Raw genomic sequence first — 27,134 nt, 5'->3', positions numbered from 1 at the left:
GGCCCCCTATTTTTAACTTAAATTTTACTGTATGTGTTTAAACTGGGTCGCATGATGTGATGATGTACGTAGAGTGTTGATTAGGTTATGTAAATTGGCATGTCCATTACTTTAGAGTTAACCTAATTTTTTTAAAGTGTGGCAAGAATCTCAAATCTATATTGATAGCGAAACTCTCAAGCATAACACAATATTAAGAAGGCCCCCCCCCCATGTTGCACATCTAACATCTAGACTTCAGGTTCAGTACTGACTAAGCATGTAAGGTGTAATAATAATCACAGCACAAAAGAAATATTTAATAATATTTATTCATTTATTTATTTTTTATTTCTAACTATATTTATAAATTTTATATATTTACATCCCAAATACTGCCCCCTCCCAGTCTCTCCTCCCAGGGTTACTCTCTCATTCTCCATTTTGCCTCTGAGAGGGTGCCCCCTCCCCCCCAGTATCTCCCACCCTAGTGCATCGAAGTTCTGTAGGATTAGGAGGATCCTCTCCCACTGAGGCAGGACAAGGCAGCCCTCTGCTGCATATGTGCCAGGCTTTGGAGGAGGCGAGTGTCTTGGGCCAGCCCACACAGGCTCTTTGGTTGGTAGCTTCGTCTCTGGAAGCTCCTAGGGGTCCATATTAGTTGGCACTGTTAGTCTCCTGTGGGGTTGCCACTGCCTTCAGGGCCTTCAATCTTTCCTCTAACCCTTCCACGGGGGTCCCAACCTTCGTCCAATGCTTGGCTGTGGGTATCTGCATCTGTCTCAGTTAGCTGCTAGTAGAGCCTCTCAGAGGACAGACAGCTATGCTAGGATCCTGTCTGCAAGCACAACATCACTAATAGTGTCAGGGATTGGTGCATGCCCATGGGAGGAGTCTCAGGTTGGGTCAGTCACTGGCTGGCCATTCCTTCAGCCTCTGCTCCATCTTTGTCCCTGCATTTCTTTGAGACAGAGCCAATTTTGGGTTGAAAGTTTTGCAGGTGGGTTGGTGTCTTCATCCCTCCACTGGAGCTCCTGTCTGGCTATCGGAGGCAGTCTCTTCAGGTTCCGTATCTCCATTGTTGGGCATTTCAGCTAAGGTCAGCCACGTTGTTTCCTGGGAGTTCCTAGAGATTTCCCCCACCTACACCCCTGGCAGCTGCATATTTCCATTCCTTCTCCTGACCCTGGGGGGCCACTCTTCTCCCGTACCTCATCTTGTCTCCTATGCCCCCCTTCCCTTCTCCCACTCAGGTCTCCCTTTTTATTTATCTCCTTTGAGTTTGTGAGTGTATCATGGGTATTTTGTACTTTTTGGCTAATATCCACTTATCAGTGGGTACATACCATGCATGTCCTTTTGGGTCTGAGCTACCTCACTCAAGATGGTATTTTCTAGTTCCATCCATTTGCTTGCAAAATTCATGATGTCCTTGTCTTTAATAGCTGAATTGTGTAAATAAACCACATTTTCTGTATCCATTCTTCAGTCGATAGACTTCTGGGTTGTTTCCAGTTTCTGGCTATTACAAATAAGGCTGCTATGAATATAGTGGAACATGTGTCCTTGCATGGTGGTATAGCTGGGTCTTTAGGTAGAACTATTTCCATTTTCTGAGAAACCAACAGATTTATTTTCAGGGTGGTTGTACAAGTTTGTAATCCCACCAGCAATGGAGGAGTGTTTCTCTTTCTCTGCATCCTTGCCAGCATCTGCTGTTGCCTGAGTTTTTGATCTTTGCCATTCTTATTTGTGTAAGGTGGAACCTCAGGTTTGTTTTGATTTGCATTTCCCTGATGGTGAGGGGTGTTGAACATTTTTTAAAGTGCTTCTCAGCCATTCAAGATTCCTTTATTAAGAATTTTCTGTTTAGCTTTGTAGCCCATCTTTTAAATTGTGTTATTTGGTGTTTTGGCATCTTAACTTCTTTATATATTTTGGATATTAGTTCTTTGTTGAATATAAAGTTAGTGAAAAATCTTTTCCCAATCTTTAAGTTGCCCTTTTGTCTCATTAATAGTGTCCTTTGCCTTAGAAGCTTTTCAGTTTCATGAAGTCCCATTTATCAATTGTTGATCTTAGAACCTGAGCCAGTTGGTGTTCTGTTCAGGAAAATTTCCCCTGTGCCATTGTGTTCAAGGATATTTCCCACTTTCTCTTCTATTAGATTCCGTGTATCTGGCTTTATTTTGAAGTCCTTGGTCCACTTGAACTTGAGCTTTGTGCAGGAATATATATATGGATCTATTTGCATTCTTCTATATGCAGACATCTAGTTAGACTAGCACCATTTGTTGAAGATGCTTTCTTTTTTCAATTGTATGGATTTGGCTTCTTTGTCAAAAATCAAGTGTCCATAACTATATGGATTTGTGTCTGGGTCTTTGATTCTATTCCACTGATTAAACCTATCTGTTTCTATACCCATATCATCTGTTTTTTTATCACCATTGTTCTGTAGTACAGCTTCAGGTCAGGGATGGTGACTTCCCTGGATGTTGTTTTTATTGTTCAGGATTGTTTTGGGTGTGCTTGTTTTTTTCTGTTTTTTTCCATATGAAGTTGAGAATTACTCTTTCAAAATTTATAAAGAATTGTGTTGTAATTTTGGTGGGGATTGCATTAAATCTGTCGATGGCCATTTTCACTGTTTTCTTACTGATCTATGAGCATGGAAGATCTTTCCATCTTCTGATGTCTTCTTCAACGTCTTCTCATATAGATCTTTCACCTGCTTAGTTAGAGTCGCACCAGGGTATTTTATATTATTTGTGGCTATTGTGAAGGATGTTGCCTCCCTCATTCCTTTCCCAGCCTGTTTTTCATTGTATAAAGGAGGGCAACTGATTTTTTCGAGTTAATTTTGTATCCAGCCACTTTGCTGAAGTTATTTATCAACTGTAGGAGTTCTCCAGTAGAATTTTGGGGGTCAGTTATGTAAACTATCATATCATCCATGAATAGTGATATCTTGAATTCTTTCTTTCCAATTTGTATCCCCTTGATCTCCTTTTGTTGTCTAATTGCTCTAGCTAGAACTTTAAGTACTATATTGAATAGATAGGGAGAGAGAGGGCACTCTAATTTTAGTGGGATTGCTTCAAGTTTCTCTCCATTTAATTTGATGTCAGCTGTTGGCGTGCTGGATATTGTTTTTATTATGTTTAGGTATGTGCCATGAATTTCTGATCTCTCCAAGATTTTTTACATGAAAGGGGTGTTGGATTTCGTCAAAGGTCTTTTCAGCATCTAATGAGATGATCATGTGACTTTTTTGAGTTTGTTTATATAGTGGATTAAATTGATGGGTTTTCGTATATTGAACTATCCCTGCATTCCTGGGATGAAGCCTACTTGATTGTGGTGAATTATGCTTTTGATGTGTTCTTGGATTCGGTTTGCGAGAATTTTATTGAGTATTTTTGCATTGATGTGTATAAGTGAAATTGGTCTGAAGTTCTCTTTCTTTGTTGGGTCTTTGTGTGGATTAGATATCAGGGTGACTGCGGCCTCATAGAATGAATGAAGTAGTGCTCCTTCTGTTTCTATTTTGTGGAATAGTTTGAGGAGTAGTGGTATTAGACATTCTTTAAATGTCTGTTAGACATTTTGCACTAAAATCATCTGGCCTTGGTGTTTTTTGTGTGGGAGGTTTTTAATGATTGCTTCTATTTCCTTAGGGGTTTTGGGACTGTTTAAATGGTTTACCTGATTTTAGTTTAACTTTGGTATGTGGTAACTGTCTAGAAAATCATCCATTTCATCTAGATTTTTCAGTTTGCTGAGAATAGGCTTTAGAAGTAAGGCCTAATGAATTAAAAAAAATTCCTCAGTTTCTGTTGTTATGTCTCCCTTTTCATTTCTGATGTTGTTAATTTGAATACTGTCTTTTAGTTAGTTTGGCTAAGGATTTGTCTATCTTGTTGATTTTCTTAAAGAACCAGTTCTTGGTTTTTTTGATTCTTTGTATTTTTCTCTTTGTTTCTAATTGATTGATTTTGGCCCTGAGTTTGACTATTTCCTGCCATGTACTCCTCTTTGGTGTGTTTGCTTCTTTTTGTTCTAGAGTATTCAGGTTTGCTGTTAAGTTGCTAGTGTAAGATCTAATTTCTTTATGAAGGCATTTAGTGCTATGAATTTTCCTCTTAGCACTGCTTTAATTATGCCCCCTAAGTTCGGGTATATTGGGCCGTCATTTTCATTGAATTCTAAAAAGTCTTTAATTTCTTTCTTTATTTCTTCTCTAAGTGATTATTGAGTAAAGAGTTGTTCAGTTTTCATCAGTATGTGAACTTTCTGTTGTTGTTGAGGTCCAGCCTTAATCCATGGTGATCTTATAGGATGCCAGGGGTGTTTGGATAATCTTATATCTGTTGAAGTTTGTTTTGCATCTGATTATATATGATCAATTTTGGAAAAGGCTTGTACAGTGCTGAGAAGAAGGTATATTCTTTTGTTTTGGGGTGGACAGTTATGTAGATATCTGTTAAATTCATTTGGGTCATAACTTCTATTAGTTTCACAGTGTCTCTGTTTAGTTTCTGTTTTGATAATCTGTCCATTAGTGAGAGTGGGGTGTTGAAGTCTCCCACTATTATTGTGTGAGATTCAGTGTGTGTTTTAAGCTTTAGCAAAGTTTCTTTTATGAATGTGAGTGCCCTTGAATTTGGGGCATAGATGTTCAGAATTGAGATGTCATCTTGGTGAATTTTTCCTACAATGTATTGAGTGTCCTTTCCAGTCTCTTTTGATTACTTTTGGTTGAAAGTATATTCTATTAGATATTTTAATTGCTACTCTAGGTTTTTTCTTGTATCTATTTGCATGGAAACCCTTTTTCCAGCCCTTGACTCTGAGGTAGTGTCTGTCTTTGTTGCTGAGGTATGTTTCTTGTATGCAGTAGATGATGAATCCTATTTGTGTATCCACTATATTAGCCTGTGTTGTTTTATTGGTGAATTGATCCCATTGATGTTGAGAGATATTAATGACCAATGGTTGTTGGTTCCTGTTATTTTGTTGTTGGAGGTGGTACTGAGTGTATCTGATGCTCTTCTTTTGGGTTTGCTGTGAGATGATTAATTTCTCGTGTTTTCTTGGGTGTAGTTACTCTCCTTGTGTTGGAGTTTTCCTTCTAGTATCCTTTGTAGGGCTGGATTAGTAGAAAGATATTGTTTAAACTTGGTTTTGTCATGGAACTTCTTGGTTTCTCCATCTATGGAGACTGAAAGTTTTTCTGGATATAGTAGTCTGGACTGGTATTTGTGGTCTCTTAGGGTCTACGAGACAACTGTCCAGGATCTTCTGGCTCCTAGAGTCTGTTGAGAAGTCAGATGTAATTCTGATAGGTCTGCCTTTATATGTTACTTGGCCTTTTTTTCCTCTCAACTTTTCATACTCTTCCTTTGTTCTATACATTTAATGTATTGATTGTTATTTGGTGGGGGACTTTCTTTTCTGGTGTTCTGTAGTTATCTTTTACATTTATAGCCATCTCTTTCTTTAGGTTGGGGAAGTTTTCTTCTATGATTTTGTTGAAGATGTTTTCTAGCCCTTTGAACTGGGAATCTTCACTCCCTGCTATTCCTTCTATTCTTAGTCTTTTCATTGTGTCCCAAATTTCCTGGATGTTTTGAGTTAGAAACTTTATAAATTTGATGTTTTCTTTGATTAATGTATCAATTTCTTCTATGATATCTTCTATGTCTGAGATTTTCTTTTCCATCTCTTGTAATCTGGTGGTGATGCTTGCATCTGTAGTTTCTGTTCTCTTTCCTAGGTATTTCATTTCCAGGCTTGCCTCCATTTGTGTTGTCTTTATTGCTTTTATTTTCATTTTTAGGTCTTAGGCTCTCTCATCCATTTCCTTCTCCTGTTTGATTATATTGTCCTGTATTTGTTTAAGGGATTTATTTCTTTCCTCTTTAAGGGCTCCTGTTTTTCTGAATTTGTTTAAGGGATTTATTTATATCCTCTTTAAATGCCTCTATCATCTTCATAAGTGGGATTTAAAGTCACAATCTTGCTTTCCAGGTGTGTTAGGATATCCGGGGCTTGTTGTAGGAGGAGAGCTGGGGTCTGAAGGTACCATGTTTCATTGGCTTCTGTTGATTATGTTCTTGTGCTTGCCTATTACCATCTGGTTGTTTCAGGTGTTAGCTGGCCTGGGTGTCCTGAGTTGGAGCAGGCCTCCCAGGAGGCAGGTGAAGCTGTGTGTCCTGGGTTAGAGCAAGTGTAGGTGCAGATCAGAAAGGAGATGGAGCTCTGACAGGGCAGGACTCTGTGGGTTCTGTGGATATTTGTTGGGCTCTGTGGGTTCCTAGCGGTTGGAGTATTGGGGGAGGGTGTCTCACCTGTCTCTGGTTAGAGTAGGGCTCCTGGGACTCAGGCAGGGCTGTAGCATAGGGTGTGAGGTGGTGTTCAGCTCCACAAGTACAGATGAAGGAAAAAAGAAATTTTTAAAAAATGCAGGTTAGCAAATCAAGATTTTGAAAAATCCAACACCATTTTTGAGAAGACAATTCTTTTCCATTGTCCTTGTTGAGAATTAATTGATCATACATGTGTGAATTTATGGTACTCCCCACGGTGTGTGTGTGTGTGTGTGTGTGTGTATGCATGCATGCTCGTGCGAGTGTGTGCTTGTGCGTGCTTGTGCATGCTTGTGCACATCATGCAGGTATGAGGACACGCTCAGGTGCTGGTGTTTGCCTTTATCCTAGTTTGGTAGGGGATTCATTGCTGCTGTGAATGCCTGGATAGCTGGCCCATGACTTTAAGGGGATTAAGGTCTCTTGCCTCTACCTGCTGTTTCACTATAGGGGCTCTGGGCTTACACTTGCATATTTGCATTGTCTTTCAGGTGAGTGCTGAGGCTCCAAACTCAAGTCCTCACACTTACAGAGCAGACTTTTTACCTGCTAAACCATCAACTCAGCCTTGATTTAGTTTTCTCTGGATTGCCTTGGTTATTGAGATTTACTTATGGTCTGGTTGAGAATTTTAGGACCCCCCCCCCCCATTTCTGTTAGGGTACCATTAGAATTTTGATAGAGATTGTGTAGCATTTGTATGTTATTTGGGGTAGTATGTCAATTTTAACAATATCAATTACTTCAAGAAGTTTATGAGTAGAAGTTTTTTTTTTTTGTTTGTGTCTGTTTGAATCAGTGATTCTCAACCTGTGGGTTGTGACCACTATAGGGTCAAACAACCCTTTCACAGGGGTTGCATATCAGACATCCTGCATATCAGATATATACAGTATGATTCATAATAGTAGCAAAATTATAATTTTGAAGTATCAATTAAAATAATTTTATGGTTTGGGGTCACCACGATATGAACCACTGTGTTAATGATTGAGAATCATTGGCTTAAATCAATCAGTCCCTCTACCTCCATCTCCTTCACTTCTACCTTCCATCTCTTCCTTCTCTTCTTCCTTCTTCCCTTGACAGGCTCTCACTGTGAGTCCTAGTTACTTTTTTATTGCTATGAGGCAACTTAAAGAAGCATGTTGGGCTGGAGAGATGGCTCAACCATTAAAGGCTAGGTTCACAACCAAAAATATAAGAAAGAAGCATGTTGGTTCCAGGACTCCGCCGAAAGTAGTCTGCAGAGGCTAGAGTGTGCACTACACAAGCTAACAGCTTCTGGGACAGGCGGGAGCTACAGAGCTTCTGAGGCAGCCCCCTTTTTGGGCTCCAGACATCTGGCCACCTTGCTGGCCAGAGGATAGGTGTCCGCCTAGCCCGGGAGGGCTTTGCCTCAGCATCGGAAGGAGCCATCTTGGTTCCGGGACTCTGCCGAAAGTAGTCTGCACAGGTGAGAGTGTGGACTACAGAAGCTAACAGCTTCTGTGACAGGCCAAAGCAACACAGCTTCTGGGACCAGAAGAGCCTGGACAGATGTTATAAAGACACTAAGAGAACACAAATGCCAGCCCAGGCTACTACACCCAGCCAAACTTTCAATTACCTTAGAAGGAGAAACGAAAGTATTCCACGACAGAACCAAGTTCACACATTATCTTTCCACGAATCCTGCCCTCCAAAGGGTAATCACAGAAAAAAAACAATACAAGGACGGAAACCGCATCCTAGAAAAAGCAAGAAGGCAATCCCTCAACAAACCTAAAAGAAGACAGCCACAAGAACAGAATGCCAACTTTAACAACAAAAATAATAGGAAGCAACAATTATTTTTCCTTAATATCTCTTAATATCAATGGACTCAACTCCCCAATAAAAAGACATAGACTAACAGACTGGCTACACAAACAGGACCCAACATTTTGCTGCTTACAGGAAACTCATCTCAGAGAAAAAGATAGACACTACCTCAGAATTAAAGGCTGGAAAACAATTTTCCAAGCAAATGGTCTGAAGAAACAAGCTGGAGTAGCCATTCTAATATCTAATAAAATCGACTTCCAACCCAAAGTCATCAAACAAGAAAAGGAGGGGCACTTCATACTCATCAAAGGTAAAATCCTCCCAAGAGGAACTATCAATTCTGAATATCTATGCTCCAAATACAAGGACAGCCACATTCATTAAAGACACTTTAGTAAAGCTCAAAGCACACATTGCACCTCACACAATAATAGTGGGAGACTTCAACACACCACTTTCACCAATGGACAGATCATGGAAACAGAAACTAAACAGGGACACAGTGAAACTAACAGAAGTTATGAAACAAATGGATCTAACAGATATCTACAGAACATTTTATCCTAAAACAAAAGGATATACCTTCTTGTGAGCACCTCATGGTACCTTCTCCAAAATTGACCATATAATTGGTCACAAAACAAGCCTCAACATATACAAAAATATTGACATTGTCACTTGCATCCTATCAGATCACCATGGACTAAGGCTGATCTTCAATAACAAAAATAGAAAGCCAACATTCACGCGGAAACTGAACAACACTCTTCTCAATGATACCTTGGTCAAGGAAGGAATAAAGAAAGAAATTAAGGACTTTTTAGAGTTCAATGAAAATGAAGCCACAACATACCCAAACTTATGGGACACAATGAAAGCATTTCTAAGAGGAAAACTCATAGCTCTGAGTGCCTCCAAAAAGAAACTAGAGAGAGCACACATTAGCAGCTTGACAACACACCTAAAGCTCTAGAACAAAAGGAAGCATATTCACCCAAGAGGAGTAGACAGCAGGAAATAATCAAACTCGGGGGCAAAATCAACCAAGTGGAAACAAGAAGAACCATTCAAAGAATCAAACAAAGGAGGAGCTGGTTCTTTGAGAAAATCAACAAGATAGATAAACCCTTAGCTAGACTCACTAGAGGGCACAGGGACAACATCCTAATTAACAAAATCAGAAATGAAAAGGGAGACATAACAACAGATCCCGAAGAAATCCAAAACACCATCAGATCCTTCTACAAAAGGCTATACTCAACAAAACTGGAGAACCTGGATGAAATGGACAAGTTTCTAGACAGATACCAGGTACCAAAGTTGAATCAAGATCAGGTTAATGATCTAAACAGTCCCATATCTCCTAAAGAAATAGAAGCAGTCATTAATAGTCTCCCAACCAAAAAAAGCCCAGGACCAGATGGGTTTAGTGCAGAGTTCTATCAGACCTTCAAAGAAGATCTAATCCCAGTTCTTCACAAACTATTCCACAAAATAGGAACAGAAATTACTCTACCCAACTCATTATATGAAGCCACAATTACTCTGATACCTAAACCACAGAAAGACCCAACAAAGATAGAGAACTTCAGACCAATCTCCCTTATGAATATCGATGCAAAAATCCTCAATAAAGTTCTCGCTAACCGAATCCAAGAACACATCAAAACAATCATCCATCCTGACCAAGTAGGTTTCTTCCTAGGGATGCAGGGATGGTTCAACATATGGAAATCCATCAATGTAATCCAGTATATAAACAAACTGAAAGACAAAAACCACATGATCATCTTGTTAGACTCAGAGAAAGCGTTTGACAAAATCCACCACCCCTTCATGATAAAAGTCTTGGAAAGATCAGGAATTCAAGGCCCATACCTAACCATGATAAAAGCAATCTACAGCTAACCAGTAGCCAACATCAAAGTAAATGGTGAGAAGCTGGAAGCAATCCCACTAAAATCAGGGACTAGACAAGGCTGTCCACTCTCTCCCTACCTATTCAACATTGTACATGAAGTCCTAGCCAGAACAATTCGATGACAAAAGGAGATCAAGGGGATACAAATTGGAAAGGAAGAAGTGAAAATATCACTTTTTGGCAGATGATATGATAGTATATATAAGTGACCCTAAAAATTCCACCAGAGAACTCCTAAGCTGGATAAACAGCTTCATTGAAGTAGCTGGATATAAAATTAACTCAAACAAGTCAATGCCTTTCTGTACACAAAGGATAAACAGGCTAAGAAAGAAATTAGGGAAAAAAATACCCTTCTCAATAGTCACAAATAATATAAAATACCTTGGCGTGACTCTAAGGAAGTGAAAGATCTGTATGATAAAAACTTCAAGTCTCTGAAAAAGAAAGAAGATCTCAGAAGATTGAAAGATCTCCCATGCTCATGGATTGGCAGGATCAACATTGTAAAAATTACTATCTTGCCAAAAGCAATCTACAGATTCAATGCAATCCCCATCAAAATTCCAACTCAATTCTTTAAGGAATTAGAAAGGGCAATCGGCAGATTCATCTGGAATAACAAAAAACCTAGGGCAGCAAAAACTCAAGGATAAAAGAACCTCTGGTGGAATCACCATGCCTGACCTAAAGCTGTACTACAGAGCAATTGTGATAAAAACTGCATGGTACTGGTATAGCGACAGACAAGTAGACCAATGGAATAGAATTGAAGACCCAGAAATGAACCCACACACCTATGGTCACTTGATCTTCGACAAGGGAGCAAAAACCATCCAGTGGAAGAAAGACAGCATTTTCAACAAATGGTGCTGGCACAACTGGCGGTTATCATGTAGAAGTATTCGAATTGATACATTCCTATCTCCTTGTACTAAGGTCAAATCTAAGTGGATTAAGGAACTCCACATAAAACCAGAGACACTGAAACTTATAGAGGAGAAAATAGGGAAAAGCCTCGAAGATATGGGTACCGGGGAAAATTCCTGAATAGAACAGCAATGGCTTGTGCTGTAAGATCGAGAATTGACAAATGGGACCTCATAAAGTTGCAAAGCTTCTACAAGGCAAAAGACACCATCAATAAGACAAAAAGGCCACCAACAGATTGGGAAAGGATCTTTACCTATCCCAAATCAGATAGGGGACTAATATCCAATATATATAAAGAACTCAAGAAGGTGGACTCCAGAAAATCAAATAACCCCATTAAAAAATGGGGCTCAGAGCTAAACAAAGAATTCTCACCCGAGGAATACCGAATGTCAGAGAAGCACCTGAAAAAAATGTTCAACATCCTTAATCATCAGGGAAATGCAAATCAAAACAACTGTGAGATTCCACCTCACACCAGTCAGAATGGCTAAGATAAAAAATTCAGGTGACAGCAGATGCTGGCGGGGATGTGGAGAAAGAGGAACACTCCTCCATTGTTGGTGGGTTTGCAAGTTTGTACAACTACTCTGGAAATCAGTCTGGCGGTTTCTTAGAAAATTGGACATAGTACTATTGGAGGATCCAGCAATATCTCTCCTGGGCATATATCCAGAAGATGTCCCAACCGGTAAGAAGGACACATGCTCCACTATGTTCATAGCAGCCTAATTTATAATAGCCAGAAGCTGGAAAGAACCCAGATGCCCCTCAACAGAGGAATAGATACAGAAAATGTGGTACATTTACACAATGGAGTACTACTCAGCTATTAAAAAGAATGAATTTATGAAATTCCTAGGCAAATCGATGGACCTGGAGGGCATCATTCTGAGTGAGGTAACCCAATCACAAAGCAACTCACACAATATGCACTCACTGATAAGTGGATATTAGCCCAGAAACTTAGGATACCCAAGATATAAGATACAATTTGCTAAACGCATGAAGCTCAAGAAGAACCAAGACCAAAGTGTGGACACTTTGCCCCTCTTGGAATTGGGACCAAAACACCCATGGAAGGAGTTACAGAGACAAAGTTTGGAGCTGTGACGAAAGGATGGACCATCTAGATACTGCCATATCCGGGGATCCATCCCATAATCAGCTTCCAAATGCTGACACCATTGCATACACTAGCGAGATTTTGCTGAAAGGACCCAGATATAGCTGTCTCTTGTGAGACTATGCCAGGGCCTAGCAAACACATAAGTGGATGCTCACAGTCAGCTATTGGATGGACCACAGGGCCCCCAATGGAGGAGCTAGAGAAAGTACCCAAGGAGCTAAAGGGATCTGTAATCCTATAGGTGGAACAACAATATGAACTAACCAGTACCCCCCTGGAGCTCGTGTCTCTAGCTGCATATGAAACAGAAGATGGCCTAGTTGGCCATCAGTGGAAAGAGAGGCCCATTAGTTGTGCAAACTTTATATGCCTCAGTACAGGGGAATGACAGGGCCAAGAAGTGGGAGTGGGTGGGTGGGGGACTTTTGAGATAGCATTGGAAATGTATATGAAATAAATACCCAATTTAAAAAAAAAAGAAACATGTTAAAATGGCCTACAGTTTCAGAGGGTCAGAGTCTATGATATTGAAGTGAAGAAACAGCTGAGACCTCACATCTTGATCCACAACCACTAGGTAGAGAAAGAGACCCACTGGGAATGGTATGGGTGTTTTTGAAACCTCAGAGCCCACCCCTAATGACTCACCAACAAGGCCATACATCCTAATCTTCCTAGACAGTCCACAATCTGGGAACCAACTATTCAAATGTATGAGCATCCGGGGCCATGCTCTTTTAAATCACACACTATATGTCCCGGATTTGTCTCAGGCATGTGTCACTCTCATCATACCCTTTTAAATTTCACTTTAAAAATCTCTTTTGAGTAGAGGTACAGATCTTTTTAACCTTCTTGATTGAAATTATGCGTAAGTATTTTTTTTTTTTTACTTTTTTATTTGTATAAATCAGATATATGTTTTATATCTGTGTGGCTGTATGCCATATGTGTGATGGTGCCCAAGAAGGTCAGAAAAGGGCACTGATCCCTGGAGCTGGAGTTATGGATGGGTATGAGCTGATATGTGGTTGCTGGGAACCTGGGTCTTCAGCAAGAGCAACAGGAGGTCTTAACCAGTAAGCTAACCCTCCAGCCCCCAGCATTTGCCTTTTTAAATGCTGTCATGTTTGATTTCTTTTTCAGGTAGGTTGTTTTTATTCAGAAACATAACTGAAATTTTTATTGCTGTTGATTTTGGGTTTTGGTTTTTCAAGACAGAGTTTCTCTGTATAGCCTTGGCTGTCCTGTAACTCACTTAGTAGATCAGGCTAGTATCTTACTCTGAGATCCTCCTGCATCTCTCTCCTGAGTGCTGGGATCAAAGGTGTGCGGCACCACCACTTGGATCAAAATTGACTTGAATCTAAAACTTTATAGAAGTCACCGATTCATTTTTTGTGGACTCTGTTGTTTTCTCTGTGTTGGTTTATATCATTTGCAGATAGAGCTAATTTTGATTGCTCATTTCTCGCTTGTTTGTTTTTTCTTTTCTTAGATGATCTTGTTAGAGTGTCTGGTTTTGTATTGAACAGATATGGTGAGAGATGGGACCTTACCCTTTGGAAGATCACAGAGGAAAAGCTGGTAGATCTATTACCCTTTTATGATGTCAGCTCTAAGTTTTCATAGTCCTTAAGCAATTTGTTGCTTATTTTTCATTGTGTAGATATGTATGTCTTTGTGTGGGAAATGCATGTATGTACAGGTGCCTTCAGAGGCCAGAAGAGGATGCCTGACCCTCTGGAGCAGAGTAACAGAACCGAACTCAAGGAGTGCACTCAGTGTTGAGTCATTTCTTAAGCTCCCATTGTCTTTGTTTTGTTAAGAAAATGTCTTTAAATTGTAAACTGTTGCATTTTAAAAATTTACTTATTAATGTATACATGTGTGTACAGTATATATATGTGTGTGTGTATGTGTAGGCCAGAAGACAAATTTCAGGTTGGTTTTCTTCTTCCACTTTGTTGAGGCAGGGACTTTCTTATTTCTGACATGCTATGTATTTCAGGCTAGCTTGCCTCTGAGCACCTGGATGATTTTTATTTTTATTTATTTATTATTATTATTATTATTATCATTATTATCTCCATCTCCCATCTTGCTACAAGAATGGTAGGATCGCAGATTCACGCTAACACATCTGACTTTTTATGTGGATGGGTTCTGTAGATCAAACTCATATTTCAGGGCTATGTGGCAAGTATGTTCCTGCTGAGAAATCTGTCTGGCTTCTTCTGCTTGCTTTAATCAAGAAAGTGTTGACCAGATGGCCTAGCAGGTCAAGGTGTGTTATAGGAATTACTTGAATCCCAGCTTGGGGTTTCTACCCAGCTTTTGGTTTATTGACTTCCTAGATGAAAGGCCTTTATATTTACAATAAGCCTTAATCAGCACAAGAGCTGGGCAGATACCTAGCCTCTGTGCTATTAGAATCTACTTTCCTATTGATAACCCTGAATTATTACTCACTACTTAACTATAGTTGGCCAGCCCACAGGGCCACGGGTTTGTTTTGTTTTTTGTTTGTTTGTTTGTTTGTTTGTTTGTTTTTTGGCTCAATTAACCCATAGGCCTTCTCCTTCTCCCTTCTGCACCTTCTTCCTCAAGCCCACAAAACCATACTCTCTTGACTCTTAACCTATGGCCTCTTCTCCTTCGTCCTCTCTTCATTTTTCTCCCTCATGGTTCTTCTCTCCCCCAAGCCCATGAAACCATAACCCTGCCTACGTCTCTTCTGCCCAGCTATTGGCTGTCAGCATCTTTATTCACCAATCAGAAATAACTTGGTGGGGAGCAGGATCACAGGGAGCCTCAATTGAGAAAATGCAACCGGAAGACCAGGCAAGCCTATAGAACATTCTCTTAATTAGTGATTGGTGGGGGAGGACTCAGCCCGCTGCGGATGGTGCAGTCCACGGGCTGGTGGAAGCCATGAGGACCTGCATCCCTCCATGGCCTCGGCATCAGCTCCTGCCTCCAGGTTCCTGCCCTCACTTCCTTCAGTGATGGATTTTGATGTGGAAATGTAAAGTCAAGTAAACCATTTCCTCCTCAAATTGGCTTGGTCATGGTATTTTCCACAGCAGTAGTAACCCTAAGACACGTGGCTCACATTTTAAGATGTGTATAAACTCAAAATGAAGTCAGGTACTGCTATAGTGTATCAGAATTTTGTTTGTGGATTAGAAAAAGGTACTTACAAACTTTCATATCATTGAACCAGATTATGATGTTGAACATTTTAAAATTATGCTTGTAGAATTGAATTCTTACTATTATTATAACATTTATTGTTTTGAATTTAATGTTTCTTGAATACATCTATGGAATCTAAAATTATAATACTTCATTTGAGTCAAAATACATAGTTAATGAAAAGTTACTTGGTTATGAAACGGAATTGAATGTTTTAAATTTTCAGCCAAGCTTAACTTGTGAGCCTCATGTTAAAGTTAAGTGGGGTCTGCTTAGAACTCTACAGTTCTGTCAGTTCTGGCTTTTATTCTGAAGTCCATGAAGATGTGTGTTCTCTGATAGCTCTGTTTGATTCCCTTAAACACAGGGAATTGTCCTTTAAGAGTTTCTACAAGGGACTTAGGAGAGAAGGTTTCTTGCTGGTTTTCCTCAGGATTCAAATGCCAGAGAACATCCTGCAGCCTCCCCGGCGTAGGCTGGAGCAACGCCAGCTTTGCTCGCTCCAGCTAATTATGACATTAATACCTCCGAGCGCCTGCCACTCCAGTTGTTTGTCATTGGCCTTTCTAACAGAACACCTGCTAATAAGCCAAGCCAGAGATGAGTCAAGGATAAAAATAATTGTGTGTTTCATTAACCATCAGTCCAGTAGCCTCACTTATATTTCACGTGGAGAGGATAGTTAGCTTTGAGCTGTTTGTTGTGTGTGATGGAGCCATTCTAGCATCAAAAACAGACCTTGGGGCCATTTTCCTTGGTGTAGTGTGTGAAAAAAGAGCCACAATTAACATCACACTCAACACATACATTGCTGCATAAGCATGCTAAAAATATCCTGCCTTTATTAAAGGCAAAATGGCATTTCTTTTAAAAATTACTTCTGATTTATTATGGAGTTCTCATTCATGTGTGTCATTGTCCTTAGTTGTAATGCAGCCCTCGCCTCCGACCTCAGTCTCCATCTGACTCCCCCACCACAGTCCTGCCTGTCTAGTTTCACCACACATGTAGATGTCACACAGGTTTTAAATCCTGGTTTCCCATGAGAGAATTCCCATGTCATTGTAAGTGGCTTTGTGTGTCATGTAAAGACTTTCAGTTCTACATGTTTCCTTGCAAATATCATAATTTAATTTTTCTTTTTAAAATTCCATTGTGTACATGCACCACATTTTCTTTTTAAAAATTTATTTTTAATTATGTGTCTATGTCTGTCTGTGAGTATGCATGCTCATATGAGTGCAGGTACCTTCAGAGGCCAGAGATAGCGGCTCCCCCACACTTCTCCAGAGTTGGAGTTACAGGGGGGCCACTTGACATAGACATAGGAATAGAAGTCAGGTCTTATGGAGGCTCTTACTCACCAGGCCATGTCTCTACGCATTTACCACGCATTCTTCACTCATGGTTGGTGTTTGTCTCTGCGTATGTGCTTTTTTTTTTTTTTTGTTTGTTTTTGTTTTATTTTGTTTTTGTTTTTCGAGACAGGGTTTCTCTGTATAGCCCTGGCTGTCCTGGAACTCACTTTGTAGACCAGGCTGGCCTTGAACTCAGAAATTTGCCTGCCTCTGCCTCCCAAGTGCTGGGATTAAAGGCGTATGCCACCACGCCCGGCACGTATGTGCTTTTTATCAATAGTATCATCTCTAATATGTTCCCAGGTGAAAGGTTGTCGGGGAGCGTTAGAGCTTCCTTGACTTATCAAAGACAATTTATATGTTTTATTATAGATTTCTGAAGTACACTCTGCTTAATTTTAGTGAGAGAGTCGACACTGATAACTTAAAGCAATTTAGTTGTGAAGTCTTTATGGTTGCCAGGAAATGTATGTAGTTCAATACTTTCCCCTCAGAGCCAGTAAGTTTAGAATCTAGCTTGGTCTAACATGACCAATTGAGAATATATTAAAACAAATTATAATTGACTGTGATCAGAATCTATTATATAAAAATTAATTTCAATAAAATATATATTAAAAATAAAATTACCGACCTGTGGCAATGTAAAGAGGTAAGTTCTAATGGCTGTGTCCCACCTTGTTCTCTGTGCAGCATCGTTGCTGATCCCAGCTGGTAGAACTCTGCCGAGTTTTACGCCAGAAGACCTGGTAGGTAGCTTGTCCCTTCACTGAGGGGTGCAGAGCTCTGAGCACAGATGCGGTAGGTACATGGCCCTCAGCTTGAGTGGGAGGAGATGTGGGAAGCCAGAGGCCCAGCAATGGACCCTGTGCCTCAGGAGCCTCCCGGTTGTCAGCGTCAGTGCAGCTATGCATCAGAGTGAGGGATTCCTGACATTGTAGCATGCGGGGTTTAATGCGCCCTGCAGTAGCACATATCTGGCACCCCTTAAGTAGGTAATTTTGATGTATTTTTCTTCAAGGCTAGAGTGATGGTTTTTCATTTTAATATTTTGCTCCGTTTTTGTTGTTGTTCTTGCTTTGGTGAGGGAGAATTAATGTTTCCTCTATGACTTGGAGGCAGGTAACAACATTTTATGTGTTTATAGAAATTGAGTAGTTTTCAGATAGAGGAGCAATTCCTTTTCATATTTCCTTCCCATACCATGGCATTGACGGTTATAATCCACGATCTATCTCACACTGTGTTTTAACCCACGGACTGCCTTTCCGAGGCGTGAACCTTAGCAGGTCAGCCGGTGGCCTTTATTAAGATCACCTGTGAGGGTTTGTTTGACAATAGCTCTGCTTTGACAAGAGACCAATGGGACATCTATGTCTTTGAGGTTTATGGAAGCATCATTTTCCTTGATTACAGAAATACTATGCTGTAAAAAAAAAAAAAAAAAAAAAAAAAACAACAACAACAAAATTTGCAAGCAAACTGTGAAAGAGCCTGCTCTTTAAAGCTAACTATTGTAATTCTTTGAAATGTATTCAGTTATTTCTTGAATGCTGTATGACCTTTCAGGGTACACAGTGGAGTTGCTTTCCATGCCGTTTCTGCTATCTCGTTCTCTCCCCCTCCTCCACCTCTTCCTCCTTCCTTTCCATGGTCTGCCTCCTTAACTAATAATGTCGAGCTCTCTCTGCAAGTCAATGAAGCGCTGCCATGTGGATTGCCACAGTTTAATTAAGCAATAGTTTGTTGATGGGACATTTAAATTATTTCTATTTTCCCTTGTAGAATTATTACTGGTTATATTTGCACATGTCTCTTGTTTGTGAGACACTCAGGTCAATTCCTAGAGGTTGAATTTTTGAGATAGTGGTCATGCATATTTTAAATTATGGCATTTGCAAAGTTGTCCTCCTAAAGAATTGTCCCAGTTGACATGCACTCTTACACAGATTGTTCGAGAAAAGCAATTTCTACCACAGCCTCCACAACATGGCATGCGACTTATGTCAGAGTAGAGTCTAGCACTTGTTTCAAGGGGAGAGAGTTGATTTTGAGCCAAAATGTGGATGGCCATAGGCTAAGAACATGGGCACAGTCTGCCATGAGTGTTGTGTTTACTACAGAAATGTTTATGTGACCTTTGATAGTCACAGAACAAAAGACACAATCAATGTATTTATCAGTGAATACACGGCAAGGACATCAGGCAGGCAGGTTACAGAAAAACAAAGTGACCTCTCTGTTGTAGATTTTGGGTGCTGTTTGAAGACATTCTTAGCTTCTGGGTTGGAGGAAGCTGTGGTCAGATCATGGCTTTAACTCCCTGTGACAATGCAGTGAAAGATATAATTCTGGTCCTTTGTAACTTTGTAATGTCCACTTCTTGTGTCTAGAACACTGCCAACTGTGGTGCAAACTTTGGCTTTGCTGGCTATCCGATCCACGTCCCAGCAGGCATGGCCTTCCAGACGGCATCTGGTGAGAGCTTTTCTAGGGGTCTTTCTTTTCTTTGGTTTTAGCATGGACATTAAGTTATGTGATTTTTTTTAAAATTACTTGCTTTTTGAGAATTTCATATATATATATATATATATATATATATTTAATGTATATTGGTTGTTTCAACCCCTTACCAACATGATTTGTAATAAATGTTACACTACAGGCGATAGGAGCCTTTAATAAAACTTTTTCGTTTTGTTTTGTTTTGTTTTTTTTCGAGACAGGGTTTCTCTGTGTAGCCCTGGCTGTCCTGGAACTCACTTTGTAGACCAGGCTGGCCTCAAACTCAGAAATCCGCCTGCCTCTGCCTCCCGAGAGCTGGGATTAAAGGCATGTGCCACCACCACCCGGCTTAATAAAACTTTTAAAGTAAAAGTAAGCAGCAGCTGCCCTTGTTAGTAAAGAGGTGCAGCGTAGATGACCCTGAGCTGCTCCTGGCCTAGGCCCCTTATCAGTTCTCTTCCCTACTCACTGGAGACCTGGTATATATTGTTTGCACTTCAAATTAGCTAGCTTAATTATGTTGTTTTTAATTTAAAAACTTAAATTAGGGGCCGGAGAGATAGCCCAGTGGTAAGAGCACTCGTTCTTCCAAAGGACCTGGGTCTAATTCCCAGCATCTACCTGATATCTCATAGCCATCCATAATTCCAGGGGAACTGATGACCGTTCCTGACTTCCACGAGTACTGCATGTATATGGTGCAGTACATACATACATGCAGGCAAACATTCATACACATAAAATCAATCTTAAAAATTAACAAAACATTAAAATTGTTCATGTACTCATATGTCTATTAGATGGGTATATGCAAATGGGTATATGTTGCGGCCCAACCAGCAGTCCGCAACTTGAATGGTTCAACTGAGGATGGCAGCTTGAGCTGAAAAGAGAGGAAACTAGACGGGGCGAAAAAAGAAACGGAGCCAAGTCTCTGATCAAAGCTCTCCTTTACTAGTTCCGACATTCAGTTATAAAGGAAGGGGGAGGGAACCCGATTTCCCGCCAAATAACTCGGGGTCCAGTAGCAGGGTGAACACGTGTGTGGCTCCAAGCAGCAAAGTGACAGGGTCCAGCAGTGGGCGTGGCAGAACGAATGAGCAGGAAACTCCACCCCTGAGCCAGCAGGTTCCAGGCTGGGGGTGGGGAGGCTACAGGTATATGCTCCAGTTTATGGAGGTCAGGGGACAATTTGTGTCTGTTGGTTCTTTCCCTCTACTGTGTGAGTCCTGGGGACAGCTTGCTGACCCTTCCCTCAACTTTAGCAATATAAAATGAAAGAGTGATTAAGGCTGACCAACCCCTCCCTCCTTTCTTACTCTAGAGTTCATGGCTTAGTGGAAAGGATATGGCTTGTGGGAACCTTCTCTTGGTTTGAAAAATATGCCGGATCTATTTGGGTTGTTGGGAAGTTGAAATATCTAATTCAATGTTAAAAACAGGTTCCTTTTGAGTTGTTTTAAAGGAAAAGGAAAGGAGACTTTTATTTTTGGATAGCTTTGTGTGATGCAAATCCAAAGTACATGGAATACATGTTCCATGACTGCTTGTTAAACCTCTGTTGTGTGCTAGTAACACAGTGTTATACACAATGTTAACACAGTGTTATACACAATGTTAACACAGTGTTATACACAATGTTAACACAGTGTTATACACAATGTTAACACAATGTCACGTTTCAAGCAGCGAAAGCTCATGGAGCTCACGGAGGCAGGCTTGGGGTGGCCTGTGTGACCAAACCACATCAGTTAAAAAGAGGGAGAAAGGCTAGAGTTAAAGAGAAAACAAATACATTTTAAAAAAGTAATGGATATTTATTGCAGAAAATACAAATTCCTAGGGACAACCACTATTAACTTATAGTTATATATTGTAGTTTAGGTTTTGTTTGTTTGTTTTGTTTCTTTTTCTTTTTTCTTTTCTTTTCTTTTCTCTTTTCTTTTTTTTTTCCCCCCTTTCTTTCTTTTTATGAGGCAATGTGAATTCTCTTATACTGGGTTAGGGAGATGGCTGGGGTAAGAGTGATTGCACAGGACCTGAGGACTTATGTTCAAATCCCCATCATTCAGAAGAAAGCTAGTGCTGTGTGAGCAAAGACAGGAGGCTCACTGGGACTTTCTGGCTCTCAGCCTAGCTCCTGCCTCAAGGAAATAAAGCAGAGCACAAAAGCACTATACACGGATGTCCTTCTCTGGTATCTGTGAGCACACCTGTGGACATCACACACACTTAAACACATACCACACACAGACATACAGACATATACCATACACCACATATACACCACACATACATGCACACACATACACATACACATACTCACACCACACACACACACACACACACACACACACACACACACACACACACACACACATTGAAAGAGAATTGTACTTACTGTTTCATTTTCTCCTTTTTAAGGTCACCTTTACAAAGTCAATGTACCAGTCATGGTGACACAGACTTCTGGGAGAACAGAAATTCTTCAGCATCCATTTCAGCAAGTCCTTCAGCAGCTTGGGCAGCCTTTAGTAATACAGACCACGGTTCCAACATTGCACCCATGTTCTCTTCAAGCAGCACCTGAGAAATCCCTCAGAATGGAAGCTGTGCTGCAGCCACCTCCCATTCTGCATCCTCCTCCAGTGGACAGGAAACATGTAGAAAATGCTGCCAGCGACAGGTGCCTTCTCCCTGGAAATGAGCTGAGGCCGCAGGAAAGCTCTCCATACCTCAGCGTTCCCGGTATGGGCTTTCCTCCTCAGGCCGCTCTGACAGAGTCTAGCCTGGAGCCAGTGCTTGGTGTCTCAGCGAGCCTGACTCAGAATCTGCACAGCGGCCCTTTTTCACAGGGCCCCCCAGGCACTCTCCACCACCACTTGCTAGAGTCACAGCTTCACAGCCTTAAAGACAGGATATATGGATGCGACTCCACAAAGCAATTGAGAAAAACAGAGGAGCCCAGCAGCCTCCATGTGTCAGAGAAGGTAGGGCTTCGCATTCATAGGTGGAGGCCTGTGATCAGAGGTCATATGTTTTTCTTTTGCGGTGTAAGATTAATCAGAATTATATATGTTTTGTTTTTCCTGTAGAAAATTGTTTCTTTTTTGTGGTGTCGTGGCTAGTTCCAAATGTCAGTTTGAGTTAGGGCAAGAAGTGGGAGGTGAGTGTAATAAAAATACAGTTATGACATTCTTAAAGAATTAATAAAAACATATATAAAATTTAAAGTCAATTTTCTATCACCTCTGCAAACATAAACTCTTACAGCTAATTCCACTTGTCCAGTTTAGTCTGATATAAAAAGCAAAAGCATCAGGCTCGGCTCATAGATCAGTCACTCCCTAGCACAGCTTGGAGTCTGCAGCAGGGCACAGTTTCAGACCACCTGAGCATTTTATCTTCAGAATATTTAAATCGTCTTCTTTCATGCCTTCTTTCCCTTCCCTTTCCCCCCTTTCCTTTGTTTCCTTTTTTTCCCCACCTCTCCTTCCTTTCTCCCTCCCCTCCCCTTTCTCTTTCTCTCTTCTCTCTTTGTCTTTTATGTTGCTTGGATCACCCCCAGGCCCGGTAGATGCTAGGCAGGCTCTGAGCAGTGTTCCTGTCTTCTAATACTTCCAAGCTTGGAGGAGGATGGGTACAGTGATGGACTGCATCCAGAGTGTGTTGTAAACTCTGACCAATGGCCTTGAGAAGCAAGGCGTTCTGTTTGTGACTATTTCAGATGTTCGTGACACTTGTTCCAGGCATTGAGTTTTGGTGTAAAGAATTAGGATTAAAATGTGGGTTTTCGGTGTTTTTCTCACACTATACATACAACTTAGAAGCTAAATACAGGCAAAACTAAGAAATTATGTGACATTTGGTTTTGAGGTAGAAGTAACTGAGCTATGTTTTCTTCCTCTGGTAATCTGGAGACATTTTCCCTCTGGGTTTTATATAACCTGTGTGTGTTTAAGGTTCAGAGGTCAAGGATGAAGGCATTTCTATTATTTGTCATGTATTTTATCTATTTGTCCTGATAGGAGAAAGTAGTTTAGTTATGGATGTTAATCAAGGATAGTTTAGGGGTCAATTTGAAGCTTAGTAGGTTAAAATTCCAGCTTGACTACTTATGAGCAAGCAAAGGATGGAACTCGGGTGTGGCTTGTAACCTGGGTAGAGTCTACACTTGGAACTTTGAGAACGACCAGAGAAGGCAGGGAGACAGGACACAGCTTTGGGACCAGCAGCAAGCCTTAGGTTGGTATGCTTTGTGGTTGTATTGTAGTGTGTAGAGTTGTGGCAGTGGTGGGATCAGTCAGCAGAACTGGAAATCTCAGCAGCACATCCTGCCTGGGGCCTGGCGAGGGCACAGTTCATTATCTGTTGCTCCCTCGCCTGCCTCCTGGCTTCCAGAGGCCTGTCCTTCAGGTCACCATCTGCCCATGACCTTTTTTTTTTTTTAATTTTTTTTTAATTTTTAATATTTTTTATTACGTATTTTCCTCAATTACATTTCCAATGCTATCCCAAAAGTCCCCCATATGACCCCCCCCCCCAATTCCCTACCCACCCATTCCCATTCTTTTGGCCCTGGCATTCCCCTGTATTGGGGCATATAAAGTTTGCAAGTCCAATGGGCCTCTCTTTCCAGTGATGGCCGACTAGGCCATCTTTCGATACATATGCAGCTAGAGACAAGAGCTCCGGGGTACTGGTTAGTTCATCATGTTGTTTCCCCTATAGGGTTGCGGATCCCTTCAGCTCCTTGGGTACTTTCTCTAGCTTCTCCATTGGGAGCCCTGTGAAAAATATTTTTTATTACGTATTTTCCTCAATTACATTTCCAATGCTATCCCAAAAGTCCCCCATATGACCCCCCCCCCCCAATTCCCTACCCACCCATTCCCATTCTTTTGGCCCTGGCATTCCCCTGTATTGGGGCATATAAAGTTTGCAAGTCCAATGGGCCTCTCTTTCCAGTGATGGCCGACTAGGCCATCTTTCGATACATATGCAGCTAGAGACAAGAGCTCCGGGGTACTGGTTAGTTCATCATGTTGTTTCCCCTATAGGGTTGCGGATCCCTTCAGCTCCTTGGGTACTTTCTCTAGCTTCTCCATTGGGAGCCCTGTGAAAAATATTTTTTATTACGTATTTTCCTCAATTACATTTCCAATGCTATCCCAAAAGTCCCCCATATGACCCCCCCCCAATTCCCTACCCACCCATTCCCATTCTTTTGGCCCTGGCATTCCCCTGTATTGGGGCATATAAAGTTTGCAAGTCCAATGGGCCTCTCTTTCCAGTGATGGCCGACTAGGCCATCTTTCGATACATATGCAGCTAGAGACAAGAGCTCCGGGGTACTGGTTAGTTCATCATGTTGTTTCCCCTATAGGGTTGCGGATCCCTTCAGCTCCTTGGGTACTTTCTCTAGCTTCTCCATTGGGAGCCCTGTGATACATCCAATAGCTGATTGTGAGGATCCACTCCTGTGTTTGCTAGGCCCCGGCATAGTTTCACAAGAGACAGCTATATCTGGGTCCTTTCAGCAAAATCTTGCTAGTGTATGCAATGGTGTCAGTGTTTGGAAGCTGATTATGGGATGGATCCCTGGATATGGCAGTCTCTAGATGGTCCATCCTTTCATCACAGCTCCAAACTTTGTCTCTGTAACTCCTTCCATGGGTGTTTTGTTCCCAATTCTAAGAAGGGGCATAGTGTCCACACTTTGGTCTTCATTCTTCCTGAGTTTCATGCGTTTAGCAAATTGTATCTTATATCTTGGGTATCCTAAGTTTTGGGCTAATATCCACTTATCAGTGAATACATATTGTGTGAGTTCCTTTGTGATTGTGTTACCTCACTCAAGATGATGCCCTCCAGGTCCATCCATTTCTGCCCATGACCTTGAAAGATTAGCTATGGCACCTTCCTATGGGAATGTTTCCAGGGAAAAAGATGTGCCCTGCATGTGGTTGGAAATACCCACAGTCCTGGGGCTCAGATGGAATAAAGGGTGAAGGAGGAGGAGGCCCAGTCACATGAGCACTTGTTTTCGCTTCCTGTTGGCCAAGGTGAGCGGCCTCGTCCACAGCATACTCCTGTTTCTTGATGGTCTGGTTCACCTGAGACCTAAACCCAAACCAGTGAACTCAAAGCTCTGAACCATGAGGTCAAGGAAATCTCTCCTCTCCTCATCTAAAGTATTTCTCTCAGGTGTTTGTCCCAGTAGCAGGATGGCTGAGCAGCACATGTGGCCGATGGGAGTGGCATGGCCCAGGCTATTATTACCACAGTCTGTTAATGTGTAGCCAGTGCAGCCATATTGTGACAGATCTGGATTAAACTTCTATTAAGAATAAGAGATTTCATCCTGCCACTGAACAACTGGATTGTACATAATTTAGTTGTAGATTGAAGGGTGGGTATTGCATTATAATTTAGATTTCTTGTGCTTTCTATTATTACCCTGTCTTACCAGCCACTGAAATAACGCAATTATTCCTAAAGTTGTAATGGTTAGAAACTGGATTTGGTGAAGCTTTGAAGGACTCCTGTTTTATTTGCATATTGTATTACCTAGCTGACCCCCTCCCCCCCCCCACACACACAATTGACACCTCAGTGGAGTGGAAGATTTGGCCATTGTGCATCTGGTTTGCTCTAGAGACGGAAGGCTGGACAGCTGCATTACTTCGTCTGCAGCAGAACTGCTGACATTTTCCTCGTTCACACAGGATTTGTAGAAGAACAGAATCTGACATTCCTTTAACATTCAACAGGGTAAAAATACCAGTTGCTTTGGAGGGCAGCTGGCATCTGACTTTAATTTCCATTCACACATTGATATCATTAAACAATTCCAATGCTGTGAGCTTTTTTTATTTTCAAGCTAGAAACTGACGTTTTTGTAACAGTGTGGGGCTGGCACTTGGCGGAGTTTGAGACCCTGCATGCCAATGGAACCTCTGAGGTGCTCCCTGCACAGCATGGCCTTCTCTGTTTGAGAGGAGAGCTCCATGATGTGGGTTTCAGCATGTGGCCCGCACTGCTGCTGGGATGAAGGCAGTAATTCCAGAAGTCTTGTCAGCTGACATAAAGCTCAGAGACTTTCAAACCAAGGTTTTGTGTTATTTTTTCCAACACATGTATCAAAAAAATGTGGACAAAGTATTAAATTCTGGATTTTTCCAGCTTCCTAAAGAACCGTACTGAAGTCAGTGCTTAATCTCTGGGTAGATATTTGCTCTTCTTGGGAGGGAAGGAAAGCCCCTTCCTAACATTTCATTTGGAGGATTTATTGGTGGGGGTTTAGCTATGTGAAATACTTGAATCTTTCTATGCATTGTCTTTCAGCATTCATTATAAATGCAGCTGAACGTTATTGGCTATTTTGGTTGTCTAGGCAGGACATCAGAGCAAGCAGCTGTGTGAACTTTCCAATGTTTGTTTCTAAAGACAGAAGTTAGAGATGAAAGAAAAAAAGATCCAGACTCTTGAGGTTGTTGGTAAAAAAAAAATTTGAGTTTGTAAATTCTCTCTCACAGTAAAAAGAGCTTCCCTAGTTTAACAAAAACAGGATCTTATTTTAAAATTCAATGGAAACTGTCCTGGAGAGAGGACAGAAAGGGGAGGGGAAAGGAGGAAGGGAGGAGTGAGAAGGGGAGGAGGAGGAGGTGGGTGGTGTGGATGATGCAGACACCCTTGGGAAGGCCAGGAGGGGAGATTATCTGTGTCCTGTTCCACCACTTGTCTCCTGAAACAGGGTCTCACTGAAGTGCGAGCACCCTGTTTTTCAGCTAGCTGGCTAACCAGTGAACCACGCTTCTCAGCTTGGGGTTACAGGCTTGGGCAGGCATAACTTGAGAAGGTACAGTGTCCTTGCACACTTGTGGAGTCCTGGAGTTTGTCATATAACTAAATCAGCTTATTCTCAGTTGACA

The 27,134-nt window shown here is 41.2% G+C and overlaps 1 protein-coding gene across 2 annotated transcripts in view; it reads left to right on the top strand.

Moving 5' to 3' along the window:
* The window catches only part of Gtf2a1l (general transcription factor IIA subunit 1 like), a 50,706-nt gene that overhangs the window by 7,392 nt on the left and 16,180 nt on the right, over positions 1-27,134 (top strand). For both annotated transcript variants that reach the window (XM_021149157.2, XM_021149156.2), the window contains exons 4-6: positions 17,389-17,444; positions 19,089-19,173; positions 21,625-22,190. In XM_021149157.2, coding sequence (XP_021004816.1) covers positions 17,389-17,444; positions 19,089-19,173; positions 21,625-22,190 — 707 coding nt within the window. The remainder of the gene's footprint in view (positions 1-17,388; positions 17,445-19,088; positions 19,174-21,624; positions 22,191-27,134) is intronic.

The sequence above is a fragment of the Mus caroli genome, unplaced genomic scaffold (assembly GCF_978045245.1).
Source record: "Mus caroli unplaced genomic scaffold, Mus_caroli_1 scaffold_18, whole genome shotgun sequence".
Classification (NCBI taxonomy): Eukaryota; Metazoa; Chordata; class Mammalia; order Rodentia; family Muridae; genus Mus; species Mus caroli.
Note: the sequence above shows the minus strand (reverse complement) of the source record. Positions and strands in the feature narration are given on the sequence as shown.